Here is a 14,941-nt window from a genome sequence, read left to right as displayed (position 1 = left end):
TTTGCGGTACGCGGGCCTCTCACTGCTGTGGCCTCTCCCGTTGTGGAGCATAGGCTCTGGAGGCGCAGGCTCAGTGGCCACGGCCCACGGGCCCAGCTGCTCCGCAGCACATGGGATCTTCCCGAACCGGAGCACAGACCCGCGTCCCCTGCATCAGCAGGCAGACTCCCAACCACTGCACCACCAGGGAAGCCCGCTTCGTGTACTTTTTAAAAATTTTATTTATCTTTGGCTGTGTTGGGTCTTTGTTGCTGTGTGTGGGCTTTCTCTAGTTGTGGCGAGCTCTTCATTGTGGTGCATGGGTTTCTCACTGTGGTAGCTTCTCTAGGTGCGGAGCAAGGGCTTTAGGCACACGGGCTTCAGTAGTTGTGGTGCACAGGGCTTACTTGCTCCGCGGCATGTGGGATCTTCCTGGGCCAGGGCTCGAACTCATGTCCCCTGCACTGTTAAGAGGATTCTTAACCACTGTGCCACCAGGGAAGTCCTTGCTTCGTGTACTTTAAATGTGTTAGTAGTACACGTGCATAAACAATTGGACCATTTAGCACAAGGTCATGGGCAACTTGGACAAGAGGTTTTGATAGACTAGAAGGAAGCAAAAGCCTGACTGGAGTGGATTCAAGAAAACTGGAAGAATGAAACAATACATAAAAACAGCTCTTTTGAGAAATTTCATTGTGAAGGAAAAGAAGCAGGGTGCTTAAGGCAAAAGAAAGTTTTTAGATAAAAAACATACTATTGTTTCTCTAATGAAGATCCAGTAGAGATGGGAGGTTGATAAGCAGGAAAGATATTGGGGCTCACTAGACAGGAGCAGCTGGGTTTTGCTGGGAGCAAGAAGAGTCCATTTTACAGCACCGGGGGAGACGGCAGACCTTATGGGCACAGAGGCTGCATGTGGAAATTATCCATTGATTACTTTTATTTTTGTGGTCAAATGGCCAGACCATTTTACCTTATAGTGAGTATGGGGAAGGAGATATTGCAAGTTTGAGGAAATAAGGTATACACTAAGTTATCTAAGAGAGTAAGAGAGTGAGCAGACTAAGAATATAAGGTCTGAGTGATGGGCAGCATGAATAAAACACTAAGCTCAAATACTGACCGAGTTGCAGGCATTTGCTCGTTCTATTTTAGAAAGACCCTTCAATTCAGTATCAAATACATTCATCTTCTCTACCAGGCAAGTGAGAGCAGTCTCTGTAGCTTCTCCAACTTTTTCATACACACCCTTCGCCTGTAGTAGTTAAAAGCATACAAATTACAAAAAGGGAAAAGTAGTAAATTTTCTTTAATAAAGACTTTTTCCATAGGTGGACAATCTCTTGTCCATTGTACCATTATTCTTTGGGCCATTTTTATACTATTCTGGAGCATATGATCCAGATAATTAAAAATAAACTCAAAGCATAGGTGTGCATTTTATCTTTTTCTAATGATTAGGTCTTTCATTTCCTTTAACCATAAGAAGCCAATAATCACAGTATTAATTCAAACATAGGGAGCTTTCAAATAGTATTTGTAATTCCTTGTCATTATTTATCATTCTACAGAGTTTACATTCTGTTTCCGTTGGGGACTGGCTTGCCTTTAGAAACCAAAGAATTTATCTCACTGTTTATAATTAAAAAGGGAGGAAAAAAAGGTTTTCTGTTGGTTAAATTTTATATTATATCATCATCATCATCATCAAAACAACCTTCTAAGCTTCAGCCTGTCCTCTAGGACATAATGTTACCCATCTTAAAAAGCAAAATCAATACCCTATACTTTCAGGAAAAAGTATCCTGGTTTTAATCATTTATAGTAACTAAGCTATACACAGAAGAGAACATCATGTATGCTACAACTCCTAGTTAAGTAACTGCAATGCTCAGTCACAGAGAATATATGAAAGGCTTCCAGCTTCCTTTGGGTAGGTCATGCTGGCTCTGATAGAGATAGGCTCTTAATGGAAAGGGAAAATAAAACCAGGAACCCATACTTTCAAAAAAGGGAGGAAGGAAGGCTGGATTTTCATTCCACCCACCGCACCCTTGAACTAGGAACAGCCAGGTCTAGTTTCTCATTTGTGAGGAGGCTTACCTCATTGTAATCCAAAGCAGAGTCATTACAGAGAGCACAAATTGTTGCCAATTCCACAAGACCATCATACTGATGACAATTCACTGGTTTATCATCTTTATGTCTGTCAAAAGAAAAAGTAACTCTTAGAACACACTGTGGTCATCTCTATTGATTTTTATTTAATTATTTACTAATAAATAGAATTTTGTGGACAACGGACTGACAAGCATTCAAAAGAAATCTGATGCTGGAGACAGAATGTGTCTCTGGTATCAGCAGTCAATCAGCAAAGACCAGGAATTCTTAGTTAATGAAACTCCTCCACCACTGGTATCAATGAAAAACAAACAGCAATTCCCTGGTGGTCCAGTGGTTAGGACTCGGTGCTCTCACTGCCAGGGCCCTGGGTCCCAATTCCTGGTCAGGGAACTAAGATCCCGCAAGCCGTGCAGGGCGACCAAAAAAACCAAACCAAAACCAAAACCAAACCAAAGCAAACCAGAAACCCCACATGAAAATTTAGGCTTCAAAAGATGAAAAAGGGTCACTGGCTTATACAACCTGTAATATCAATTTCAATTTCCAAAGTATGTATTATCAATTTTGTTTTTAAAGAAAATGAACTACTCTGATAAACATGAGCCACATTAGGAAAACTGTCTGAACATTTTAGAGACACTGCAAGTCTATACAAGCACCAAACTACCAGAGTGGAGCCTTTAAAAGACAAGGAGGGATTACTCACATTTCTCCAATAGGTGCATATGTTGATCCAGTTATGGTAAACTCATTAAGGGAACAAGTATCACTGTCAACTTTGTCCAGAATGAACATCTACAGAAAATAAAAAGCCTAAGTGTTGAAAAGGTATAAAAAATATGCTAGAAAAAACATATAACATTTGCTAAGACAAAAGGCCTTTCTCACTTGAGTATAAATGTTAATGAAAGTGATTAATTGAAGCTCAGCATGAGGAACATTGCCCCTTATTCCAACTGGACACTATTAAGACTGCCTCCCCCATCCACCTAACAGTCTGAGAAACAGCATCACTGAGGAACTGAATAAATAATAAGCAGCAACAGCACCAGACACAGAAGAGAACCCACGTGAAATCTGAGTTATGAGGACTCTGGGTCAGTCAATTCCAAGACTCAGCAGTACTCTTTAGAATGCTCAGAATTCCAAATTTCAAATGGCTGGCTGAGGAAGTGACATAGGTATTCCTGCCTTAGAGCTAACAGTAAAAGCCTCGGGAAGAATAAACTCACATTTCAGAGTTGCATAAACACTCCCCAAGTAAAATAAGACAAACTGCTTCTCTACTTCTTCCTACTTATTTTTATTGTGGCAATAGCTCATTTTCTATGAAGCTGCACAACTGCGTGTATACGGTAAGGAGCCCGCAGAGCTGAATGAACTGATGCTACCAAGACAATACAGATGGAAGCAGGCTTAGGAAAGAATTCTTTTTTTTTTTTTTTTTTTTTTCTTGCGTTATGCGGGCCTCTCACTGTTGTGGCCTCTCCCATTTGCGGAGCACAGGCTCCGGACGCGCAGGCTCAGTGGCCATGGCTCACGGGCCCAGCCGCTCCGCGGCATGTGGGATCTTCCCGAAACGGGGCACGAACCCGCGTCTCCTGCATCGGCAGGCGGACTCTCAAGCACTGCGCCACCAGGGAAGCCCAAGAATTCTTAAACTAAAGTAAAAAAGGGCCATGTAATGCTTTAAAAACATCTTTTCAGAGCATTCTGACTCATATTCAGTAAGACAATCTGCTCGTTTTTATTTTAAAATAACTTCTTTTGCCTCATAAGATTTGATTATACAGCACATACTCCCCCCCCCCACATCTTTATTGGAGTATAAATGCTTTACAATGTTGTGTTAGTTTCTGTACAACAAAGTGAATCAGCTATATGCATACATATATCCCCATATCTCCTCCCTCTTGAGCCTCCCTCCCACCCTCCCTTATCCCATCCCTCTAGGTCGTCACAAAGCATGGAGTTGATCTCCTTGTGCTATGCAGCAGCTTCCCACTAGCCATCCATTTTACATTTGATAGTGTATATATGTCAATTATAGCACATACTTTTAAATTCCAAAAGCTTCATTTCAAAAGTACACTCAGAACTAAATCAACCTTGGAACTCAACTAAAGCTATGAGTAAGACAAAACGATTTTTTTAAAAATTAAAATATACAAGTAAAACTGTGATGACTCCTGATAAAAGGTGTTATTAGTTCAAACACATATAAATGGTGTGTCAAATGAGGAAAAGATTCATGTCCAAGGTCACATGCAGCAAGATCACCAATCCCTACAACTTCTTTCTAACAGATACAACATCTAAAAAAAGGAAGCTTGGCACAAAGCTCTTTCCAAAGATGTCTGACATTTACAGAAGAGGAAACAAAGGACTAGAGAGGTTAAAAGATGTGCTCACAGTTACACAATTATTAAGTGGAAGAGAGAGAACCAGGTTTACCAATGTTTCCCATCAGAAAATTCAACTTTACCTTTCTATTAAAAGTTGTGTGACCCTTGGACATGTCACAACTTCTCAGAGCCTAGGTTTTCTAACCTCTTGAGCAGGATTACCATACGATTCAAATAAAGTCACATGTGAAAAATTAACTGCACTAAGCCTTATCAAAGCAAGTTGGCATTATTATTACTATACACCATGCTACTTCTTTAATGACACTGTTTATAAAAGTGAAACTCTGGGTCTATACCAGAGTTCAAAATATTCTAAGACATTCAGAATTCTAACCCACACCAACTAAATCTGAATGCACATGGGCATTTTAGACTGCAAGCCAGTAAACCATTTAGAAACTGCATGATGAAAGTATCCTGAAGTCAAGGGCAGTTATGCAATCCACTGCAAGAAACCTCCTGTAGAATACTGATTAGCATCAGCTTTCTGTCGCCAAATGTAGAACAAAGAGCCAAGCTATTTCTTTAACAGAACATTTTAAATCAAATCACTTAAGGGAAAATATAAGAACAAAAACATTTTTATCATGGATTGTGTTTTAGTCTTAGTTTGAAGTCTGAAGCTGCCACAACCTTACCATTTTTTAAAGATTACAATTTCACACACTGCTTTACCTTCATGGATATAAGGACTATTCTGAGGAATTAAAGCTTACAGTCTAAGTTTAAACAATTTCCTGCGGGAAACCAAACAGGTAAAATGAAATTCCCTTTCTCTCCCCCAATCAATCAGCTATTAGCGGACAACTAGCTTTTAGCAGATTCATCCAACCTTTTTTGGTTCCAAGGAAAGAGAATAGGTAGCTCAGTTACACCCTGCATCTACTCAAGAAACTCAAGACAAGCTAGAAGCTTACCACTTGAGAGAACACCCCAGTGTGTTTTAAACACCTGTCCATTCACTCTAAACCTGGGTTTTGGACAACACAAAAAGTTGAGGGTGGGTGTATCAAAAAAATACCATGACTATAAATTTGGCAAGAAAAAGATTCAGAGGGTTCAACTGTATTAAAACAAGAACAATTTCCAGTGCTAAAAAAACTAACTAAAACCTGGAGATAAGGCCAAGGGGAGGATGGCATGTCCTTTCAATGTCATTCAGAAGCATTACTTAACAAGCACACTCAAAGATTTAGTGTTTTGGAAATATTTAACATTCTTTCACTGTGCTATTATTAAGGGCTCATGTTTTATGAAGTTGTGGCTTTTTGTCCTGTATAAAAGATAACCTTAGTTTTACTGCCCTATAGGATATTAACCAGTTTTTGTAATCTAACACACATCAATTCTATTCTAATATTGAGCACACTTCCTCACATGATCCTGTAACCAGTTTTACCATCTTACTGATTCTCCCTCATTGAATTAATGAGCCAAATAGAATCTTTGACATGTGTCCACTCAATATTTGTATGAGTTGTGTACCTTTTGGAAAATTACTTTGACTTGTACATAGTAGTAGTTTTTTTTGTGTGCGTGTGTCAATTTTGTATTTAATTTATCCTTCCAGTTTTACTGAGATATAAGTGACATACAGCACTATATAAGCTTAAGGTATACAGCACAATGATCTGACTTATGATCATCATGAAATGAGTATAACAATAAGTTTAATGAACATCATCTAATATATACAAAATAAAAGTTTTCTCCTTGTGATGAGAACTCTTAAGATTTACTCTCTTGACAACTTTCATATATAACGTACAGCAGTGCTAATTATATTTATCATGCTGTACCATTACATTCCCTAAGACTTATTTATCCTATAACTTTGTACCTTTTGATCACCTTCATCCAATTCCTCCCCCTCCCACCCGCACCTCCGCCTCTGATAATCACAAATTTGATCTCTTTTTCTATGTCGGTTTTTGAAGTGTAATTGACCTAAAACTTCCTGGTGCATGGGATAGTGATGGGATACTTCTATACATTTCAAAATGATCATCATGATAAGTCTAGTTCTCATCTGTCACCATACAAAGATATTACATTATTATTGACTGTGTTCCCTGCACTCTACATTTCATACCCATGACACACTTATTCTGTAACTGGAAGTTTGCACCTCAATTTCCCTCATCTGTTTCTCTCATACCCCCACCTCAAAGTTGTTTAAAGAAAACCTAGGGAAATTGAATTACATGAAAGAACTTCATTCAGCTGTACCATTACATTATTTCTTTAGTTCTTACTTTGCTAAGGGAAGGTTTAAAGTTTTTAATTTTATCCCCAAGTGATGGTCAAAACAACCTAAGAAAGGAAGGATGAACACAGAGTATGAAGCAAGTTAAAGGCAATTATTTACTTTTTAAGAAGAAAACATGTCTCATTCAATGTGTTAAGGAAGTACCAATTAGAATTTTATGTAGGTAGGTAACTAGCTGGTTTATAGAACTCTTCCTTTGAAGCTTGTGTTAACATACATACACTTAGAGAGAGAAGAACAGGGAAATAAAGCAAGCACAGTCACCTAACACATTTACAGACTGCTTACAGTTATTTCCCCAGTACAAATATATCAGCCATGTAGATAACCTTTATTTCATGACATAATTCTGGGAATTAAATGATTAATTCCTCTGGAGTATAAGAAATTACCCTTGGGCTCAAGCTACACATACAACCCAATTTGCTTAAAGCACATAAAAAGGTATCAAATTATAAATCAAAGGTTTAAGATCTAGCAATCCCACTCCTGGGCATATATCCAGAAATGATGAAAAGATATATGCACCCCAGTGTTCATAGCAGCACTATTCAATAGTCAAGACACAGAGGGGGACTTCCCTGGTGGCAGTGGTTAAGAATCTGCCTCCCAATGCAGGGGACACGGGTTTGAGCCCTGGTCTGGGAAGATCCCACATGCCGTGGAGCAACTAAGCCCGTGTGCCACAGCTACTGAGCCTGCGGGCCACAACTACTGAGCCTGCATGCTGCAACTACTGAAGCCTGTGCACCTAGAGCCTGTGCTCCGCAACAAGAGAAGCCACCGCAATAAGAAGACTGCACGCTGCAACAAAGAGTAGTCCCTGCTCACCGCAACTAGAGAAAGCCCGTGCGCAGCAACGAAGACCCAATGCAGCCAAAAAAAAAAAAAAGACATAGAGGGACTTCCCTGGTGGTCCAGTGGGTAGGACTCCACGCTCCCAATGCAGGGGGCCCAGGTTCAATCCCTGGTTGGGGAGCTGGATCCAGCATGCATGCCACAACTAGGAGTTCGCATGCCGCGACTAAGAGCCCACATACAAAGAAGTCTGCATGCTGCAACTAAAAAAAGATCCTGCATGCTGCAGCTGAGGCCCAACACAGCAAAGAAAGGAAGAGGGGTAGGGAGGCAGGGAGGGAGGGAGGAAGACATGGGAAGAAACCTAAGTATCTGTCCATTGATAGATGAATGGATAAGGAGATGTGGTATATAGATATACAATGGAATATTACTCAGCCATAAAAAAGAAAATGCCACTTGTTATATGTGGAATCTAAAAAAAAAGGGTATAAATGAACTTATTTACAAAACAGAAGTGGAGTTATGGATGTAGAAAACAAACTTATGGTTACCAGGGGATAAGCAGTGGGAGGGATAACATGGGAGACTGGGATCAACATACACACACTTCTATATATAAAATAGATCACTAATAAGAACCTGCTGTATAACACAGGGAACTCTACTCAATACTCTGTAATGGCCTATATGGGAAAAGAATCTAAAAAAAAAAGCAGGTATATGTATATGTGTAACTGATTCACTTTGCTATACACCTGAAACTAACACATTGTAAATCGACTATACTCCAATAAAAAATTTTTAAAAAAGGAAAAAATAATGCCACTTGCAGCAACATGGATGGACCTAGAGATTATCATACTAAGTGAAGTAAGTCAGAGAAAGACAAATATAATATCGCTTGTATGTGGAATCTTAAAAAAAAAAAGACACAAATGAACTTATTTACAAAACAGAAATAGACCCACAGACACAGAAAACAAACTTATGGTTACCAGAGGGGGGAGGGGTAGGGGAAGGGGGAGGAGGGATAAATTAGGAGTTTGGGATTAACAGATACATGCTACTATATATAAAACAGATAACCAACAAGGACTTACTGTATAGCACAGGGAACTATACTCAGTATTTTCTAATAACCTCTAAGGGGAAATAATCTAAAAATTATATATATATATATATATATATATATATACACATAAAATAACTGAACCACTTTGCTGTACACCCGGAACTAACACAACACTGTAAACCAACTGTACTTCAATAAAAATAAAATAAAAAAATAAATCACACGGGGAGCTTTACTTCACTTCGCTGTACAGTAGAAACTAACATAATATCATGAAACAACTAGACACCGATTAAAAAAATAGTAATTAAAAAAATAATAAATCAAAGGTTTTGATGGCACGAAGGCATATTCTTAGGATGAATCAACAACCATAACCTGCAAAGATTCTGAAACTACTCCCACTTACCCTGCAGACTGACATCTGGTTCGTTGTCAGTGTACCAGTCTTGTCTGAGCAGATAACAGAAGTACAACCAAGGGTTTCCACGGAAGGGAGACTTCGAACAATGGCATTTTTCTTTGCCATTCTGCGAGTTCCAAGAGCCAGACAGGTGGTGATGACAGCAGGCAGACCTTCAGGAATGGCTGCTACAGCCAGGGCCACAGCAATTTTAAAGTAGTAAATAGCACCTCTGATCCAGGAGCCTCCATGAACTGGGTCATTGAAGTGTCCAATGTTTATGATCCAGACCGCAATGCATATAAGGGAGATGACTTTGGACAGCTGTTCCCCAAATTCATCTAGTTTCTGCTGGAGGGGTGTTCTCTCCTGTTCCGTGGCCACCATTTCATCCCGGATCTTGCCAATTTCAGTGTTTACTCCAGTTGCCACCACCACTCCCATGGCTTTGCCGGCAGCAATGTTTGTACCCTAGGACAGAAGTAGAGATATGGTTACAAGACTAACACCACACCCAATTTAAATACTGACTAGTAAACTCAGACTTGTGTGGATTTTCAAGAGGGCACAAAGATTCTCTCACCACATTCTACTGGGCCTTCCAGTGGCAACCAGCCATCTAACTTTGATGATGAGCAATACCTCATGCAGGCAGGTGTGGTCCATCTCTCCCTGATTTGATTCTCCATGAAATTAGAATGGTACCTACTTGCCCCAGAGCCCTCTACACCGGCCACCTTGAATCTCTATTCACAATACTGAGCCTGGCTTGCAGACTAGCTTTGGCCTGGGACAGCGCTTAACCCCTCTGTGTTCCTGACTTTTCATACTTCATACAGCTCTCAACTCTAAGCATTCTCCACCTCTGGCTCCAACAACTCAACCCCTCCTACTTTTATCACCCATAATAAGAAGGGCAACCAGGACCATGGGCTGTCCTTGAGGACCTCCACTTAAGCACTAGTATTCAAAGATCAATACAATCAAGTGTAAGGTTCCCCCCACCCCATTTTAATTCCTAAATGTTGGAAGAACAGGGCTTCATTATTTTCATTGTTGCTCTACTTTTTTACTTACTATGGGGTGGTTAGATTCCCATGCTAACCCACAAAAGCCCACTACTTGAAATACCACTTTAAGTTCTAAACAAACGAAAACTATAAATTTCCCAACTTTCTATTTCAAAAAAATTTAACAGAAAAATTGAAGTAGTACAATGAACATCCATCCATTTTCACCCAGACTCACCAATTATTAATGGTTTTTTGCCACATTTGCTTTCTCTCTAAACACAGGTTGTGAACTACACACAGTTATCATCCACATCATTTTGAAAACATCCCTTTATAGGCTAAGTCTTTTCCAAACAAAGTACTCACAGAAAAGAGCATGTTCTTCTTATCTTGATTGACGGCCCGTGGGTCAGGGACGGGGTCAGTGTGCTTGATGACAGAGACAGATTCACCTAAGCAGGTTGTGATACAGAAGGTTTGTTTAGATCTGTGCAGTCTGCACCTAGAACCTTGGTACCCTCATCCGCTCATACCACTACCACTCTCAGGAAAAAGAAAAAAAGGCCCAATTCATTCAAAAGAACATAAACTAGTAAAATTCAGTAATAGAAACTAATTTCAAAGAAAAAAATCAAAATAAAGGAATTTAATTTTGAAGTAAAATCCCAGTCAATTACCTTTATTTTCTTGAATAACTATACAAATTTAGTTCATTTTCAGGTATCATTTTATACTCTAATATTATGAATGTAGATTTGTTGCATATTTATATACACATACACTCTGATACTTAAGAAGGTGAAAGTATATTTACTTTTAACAAAATAAACAAACTGTAGGTACAGTATATGAATACTTAGGATCATCCACTGGAAAGCCTGTTTTTGTTTTTGTTCAATAATGCCAAAGATGAGAAATGAAAACATTGTTCTAGAAATATTTGCACGCAGTAATCAGACCATTCTATTTCAATAAACCAAAATGAAAAACAGCAAGAGACTAAGAAGTAAGTCTACTAAGAAGTAAGTAGAAGTCTCTAAGAAGTAAGAGACTACTTCTTAGAACTTTCACAATGTCTGAATCTGGTTTCAACTTAACATCACTTATGAAATGCAGCTGATCCTTGAAAACTGCAGGAGTTAGGGGCATCAACCCTCTGCACAGTCATAAATCTGCACAGAACTTATGGTTGGCCCTCCATATACACAATCCCTCTATATTTGCGGTTCTGCATCTTAGGATTCAACCAACTAGTATAGTGTAAGTACTGTAGTATTTACTATTGAAAAAAATCCGCAGATAAGTGAACCCACACAATTCAAACCCATGTTGTTCAAGGGTTAACTGTATATAATGAGGGTGAAATATGGCCCTAGTTGTTAGGTCAAATTCCAGGTAGGAAATTTCACTCTCAAAATTTAACAAAAGAATCTGGTTCTTCAATCTAGCCCAGAACTAGAGTATGACTTTTAAACAAAAAAACAACACTCAAGAAACTCTACGGAAAGTTTTAACATGGAAATTATTTTTGTAGGCACAGTATGAGAATTTCATACATTCAACCCAATCAATTCCCTACCATTTTATGGCTTAATCAGCGTCCAGGTTGTTGCTGCTAATGGGAGTTTTAGTAGATAAGCTATTCATAAAGAAACAATAAAAAACAAGAGCCCAGGTTACTCACATCCCTACTTCTAGGACATGAGTTGCTTTTCAAAACTAATAATCAGATAAATCTTTGAATTTTATATTTACTCTCTATTTAATTCAGGTTAGCATTGTGTTTAATCTTCTGACCACCTTACTTCCATCCAGTTAATATGAACCCTCCACCCTAGACTGCCTGTATCAAACAAAAACGGGAAAATGTTCCAAACAATCCCAAATCTAAGTGTGCAAACTTTAGGTAGTAAACATTCACCATTTTGGAGGGTGCTAACTTTTGTTAATTGTACATCTGATTAATTGCAAAGTATGTCAGATGTGAGATTAGCATTCCTGGAGTCTGTATTTTTCCTGCTTGGAAAAAGAACACTAAGTAATTAATTCACTTTCCACAAAACAGAGAGACAACAAAACTACTTCAACCTTAAGAATATTACCTCTGCTACTGAAGGAATCTGTAACCCTTTAAAAACATTTTAGAAGGTAAGTTTAAATCAAAACTAATTTTTAATAAAATTTAAAGATAAATAGGCCTTATGAGATGAAAGCCAATTGTTTTTAAATTATAGCTTTACCTCATGTATTGGCAAAAAGCCTAACTGATAAAGCATTAAGAAATAAATATCCTGGAGAGGATTAAGAGACAGTGGGGGGCTTCCCTGGTGGCACAGTGGTTGAGAGTCCACCTGCCAATGCAGGGGACACGGGTTCGTGCCCCGGTCCGGGAACATCCCACATGCCGCGGAGCGGCTGGGCCCGTGAGCCATGGCCGCTGAGCCTGCGCGTCCGGAGCCTGTGCTCTGCAACGGGAGAGGCCACAGCAGTGAGAGGCCCGCGTAGCGCACAATTATATGTCAAGGATGCCAGGTCTTTGCCTCCACAGTCTAGTGACAAAACAACTTAAAAAAGAATAAATCAATCACAGGCATTGCCATGAAATGCCCTGAACGTGGGCATTATTCAATTTCTTCATGATATTTTGGCGTCTTCACAAAGAAAACTCACAAGGGAAAAAAAAAAAAGTATCTGTGTCATCCCACTTGTTTTTTTAACCAAGAACTATGCAGGAACTTTGTCACCAACTAATTGGGGAGGAAAAAAAGTCAGCTAAAATAAGCAACTTTTGCAATCATGTTACATAAAGAAAAATCTGTCTCCAAATCAAACACAATTTTTAAAGGAAATAAATAGCCTGTATACAGCACAAATATATAAAAATCTGCTATAGGGAATTCCCTGGCAGTCCAGTGGTTAGGACTCTGAGCTCCCACTGCAGGGGGCACGGGTTTGATCCTGGGGAACTAAGATCCCGCAGGCCACATGGCATGGCAGGCGGGAAAAAAAAAATCTGCTACAATAAGCAATATAATCAACTTATTCTCGGGGTCATAAAAACTCTTCCTGGATAGATACAAGATTTGAAGTACACAAGAAGAGAATAATGATACTCGGGCAAACAGCTCTAAGTACACATTATTTGCACTCCTACACACACACAGCATGGTGAAGGGGACTGAACTGTACAAGCCATGATTTATTCCACTAAGAAAGCCAAATTACCATGAACAGGAAACATGCCTCTATAAAAAGATGTTCAATTAATATCACTCATAAAAGAAAGGCAAGATACAACTACACAGAGAGACCACTTTTAAACTATCAAATTGACAAAGGAGTTGAGAAAAATGCACCAAGTTTGAAAGGATGTATATAGAAACAGGGCTTCTTATACAGGGTGACTGTAAGATGTGGCAAGTTTAGTTTTAATAAGCAAAAAAACAAACCAAAACAAAACCAGAGGCACAAATCATTTAGAGGCAAGTGCATAAGCAGATATTAATGAAAACTCGGTGTTAGTGCACTAACAAGGACAAACTGAATATGTCACTAAACATACCATGTAATGTTAGTAACCCATTTAGTATTCTTAATTCAACTACGCGTCCAGACTTTGTGACGACCCTATATATACTGCTGAGTACGAAGAAAAAAACTTACAAAATCTCTGGAGGGCAAACTGGCAATACATATCAAAATTGCAAAGCACAGGAGTTCCCTGGTGGTCCAGTGGTTGGGACTCCACGCTTTGCTTTCACTGCTGAGGGCGTGGGTTCGATTCCTGGTCGGGGACCTGGGATCCCCGCAAGCCGCGTGGCGCGGCCAAAAAAAAAAAAAAATGCAAAGCACAATCTTTTTATCCCATAAATTCCACTACAAAGAATTTATTCTACAGATATGCTTGCTGTATGTGGTTAGTTTTTTTTTATCAGCAGTAGAAAAAAGAGACAACTGTATTCATACTAAAGTAAAAACTTCCTCTAAGACATACTGTATATTAAGTGGGGAAAACACAAATGTGAAGCATCATGTATATGGAGCTCCACTGATATGAGAAAATACCTCTGGGAAGGTGTAACAGACTTGTACCACTAGGGAGCAGGGCATGAGTGGCAGGAGACTTTTCACCTTGTACCCTTTGGTACCTTTTGAAGTTTGAATTATCAGATAAATGAATAAACCTCTTGCATAACCTCTAGAAGATCTTTAAGTCAACTGAGTTTTCTTTTCTGGGCCAAAGAGTCCCTTTAACAGCTCTTAAACAGACCATGTCTTAGCCCCTTTCCTTGACGTATTTGAAGTAAATGCCACAACACAGACCCAGGAACAGATAAAGCCAATATTTCACCTGCACCTTGAGAACAATGCCCAGTGTACTGTAGGTGTTCAAATATTGCTGGATGAGTACGCATCAGTACCAAAGCAAGTGGAGAGTAAAAAATAAGTATACAACAGCTTTCCCTGGGTTTCTGAAAGGTACCATGGTGGTTTTAGAAGTCTTATGCAAGGACAGCTAAAAGTCAAAACAAATAAGCACAGTCCCCCCTACAACTGCATATGGTATTTCTAAGTTAAATCTTAATTTTCAAGACTTACCCTACTATACTGAACTGTAACTTTCACTGGTTATACATAAACTGGCAAAACAGCCATTCTGTCCAAGAAGTAGATTTATTTCATTTGTTAAACCTTTAGTTTAGTTCTAATTTGTCTGTATCTCAGAGCTTTTAAATTCAGGGAGAGTATGGTGTGCTTTCTGAGCTCTAGTTCATGAAACAACCCTATAACCTAAGTAGGAAATGTGGTCACAAGATGGCACAGAAAGAGACTGCCAATATATAATCTCAAGAGGCAAAATCATCCCTG

At 39.1% G+C, this 14,941-nt stretch overlaps 1 protein-coding gene across 1 annotated transcript in view; it reads right to left on the bottom strand.

Moving 5' to 3' along the window:
• The window catches only part of ATP2A2 (ATPase sarcoplasmic/endoplasmic reticulum Ca2+ transporting 2), a 55,521-nt gene that overhangs the window by 9,869 nt on the left and 30,711 nt on the right, over nucleotides 1-14,941 (bottom strand). Inside the window, 6 exon segments of the mRNA XM_007448721.1 lie at nucleotides 1,106-1,237; nucleotides 2,086-2,188; nucleotides 2,813-2,901; nucleotides 9,066-9,530; nucleotides 10,439-10,574; nucleotides 12,798-12,819. Of these exon segments, the coding sequence (XP_007448783.1) occupies nucleotides 1,106-1,237; nucleotides 2,086-2,188; nucleotides 2,813-2,901; nucleotides 9,066-9,530; nucleotides 10,439-10,574; nucleotides 12,798-12,819 (947 nt within the window).

This window comes from Lipotes vexillifer, unplaced genomic scaffold, assembly GCF_000442215.2.
Source record: "Lipotes vexillifer unplaced genomic scaffold, Lipotes_vexillifer_v1.1 scaffold21, whole genome shotgun sequence".
In the NCBI taxonomy this organism is placed as follows: domain Eukaryota; kingdom Metazoa; phylum Chordata; class Mammalia; order Artiodactyla; family Lipotidae; genus Lipotes; species Lipotes vexillifer.
This window is presented reverse-complemented; position numbering and strand designations above follow the sequence as displayed.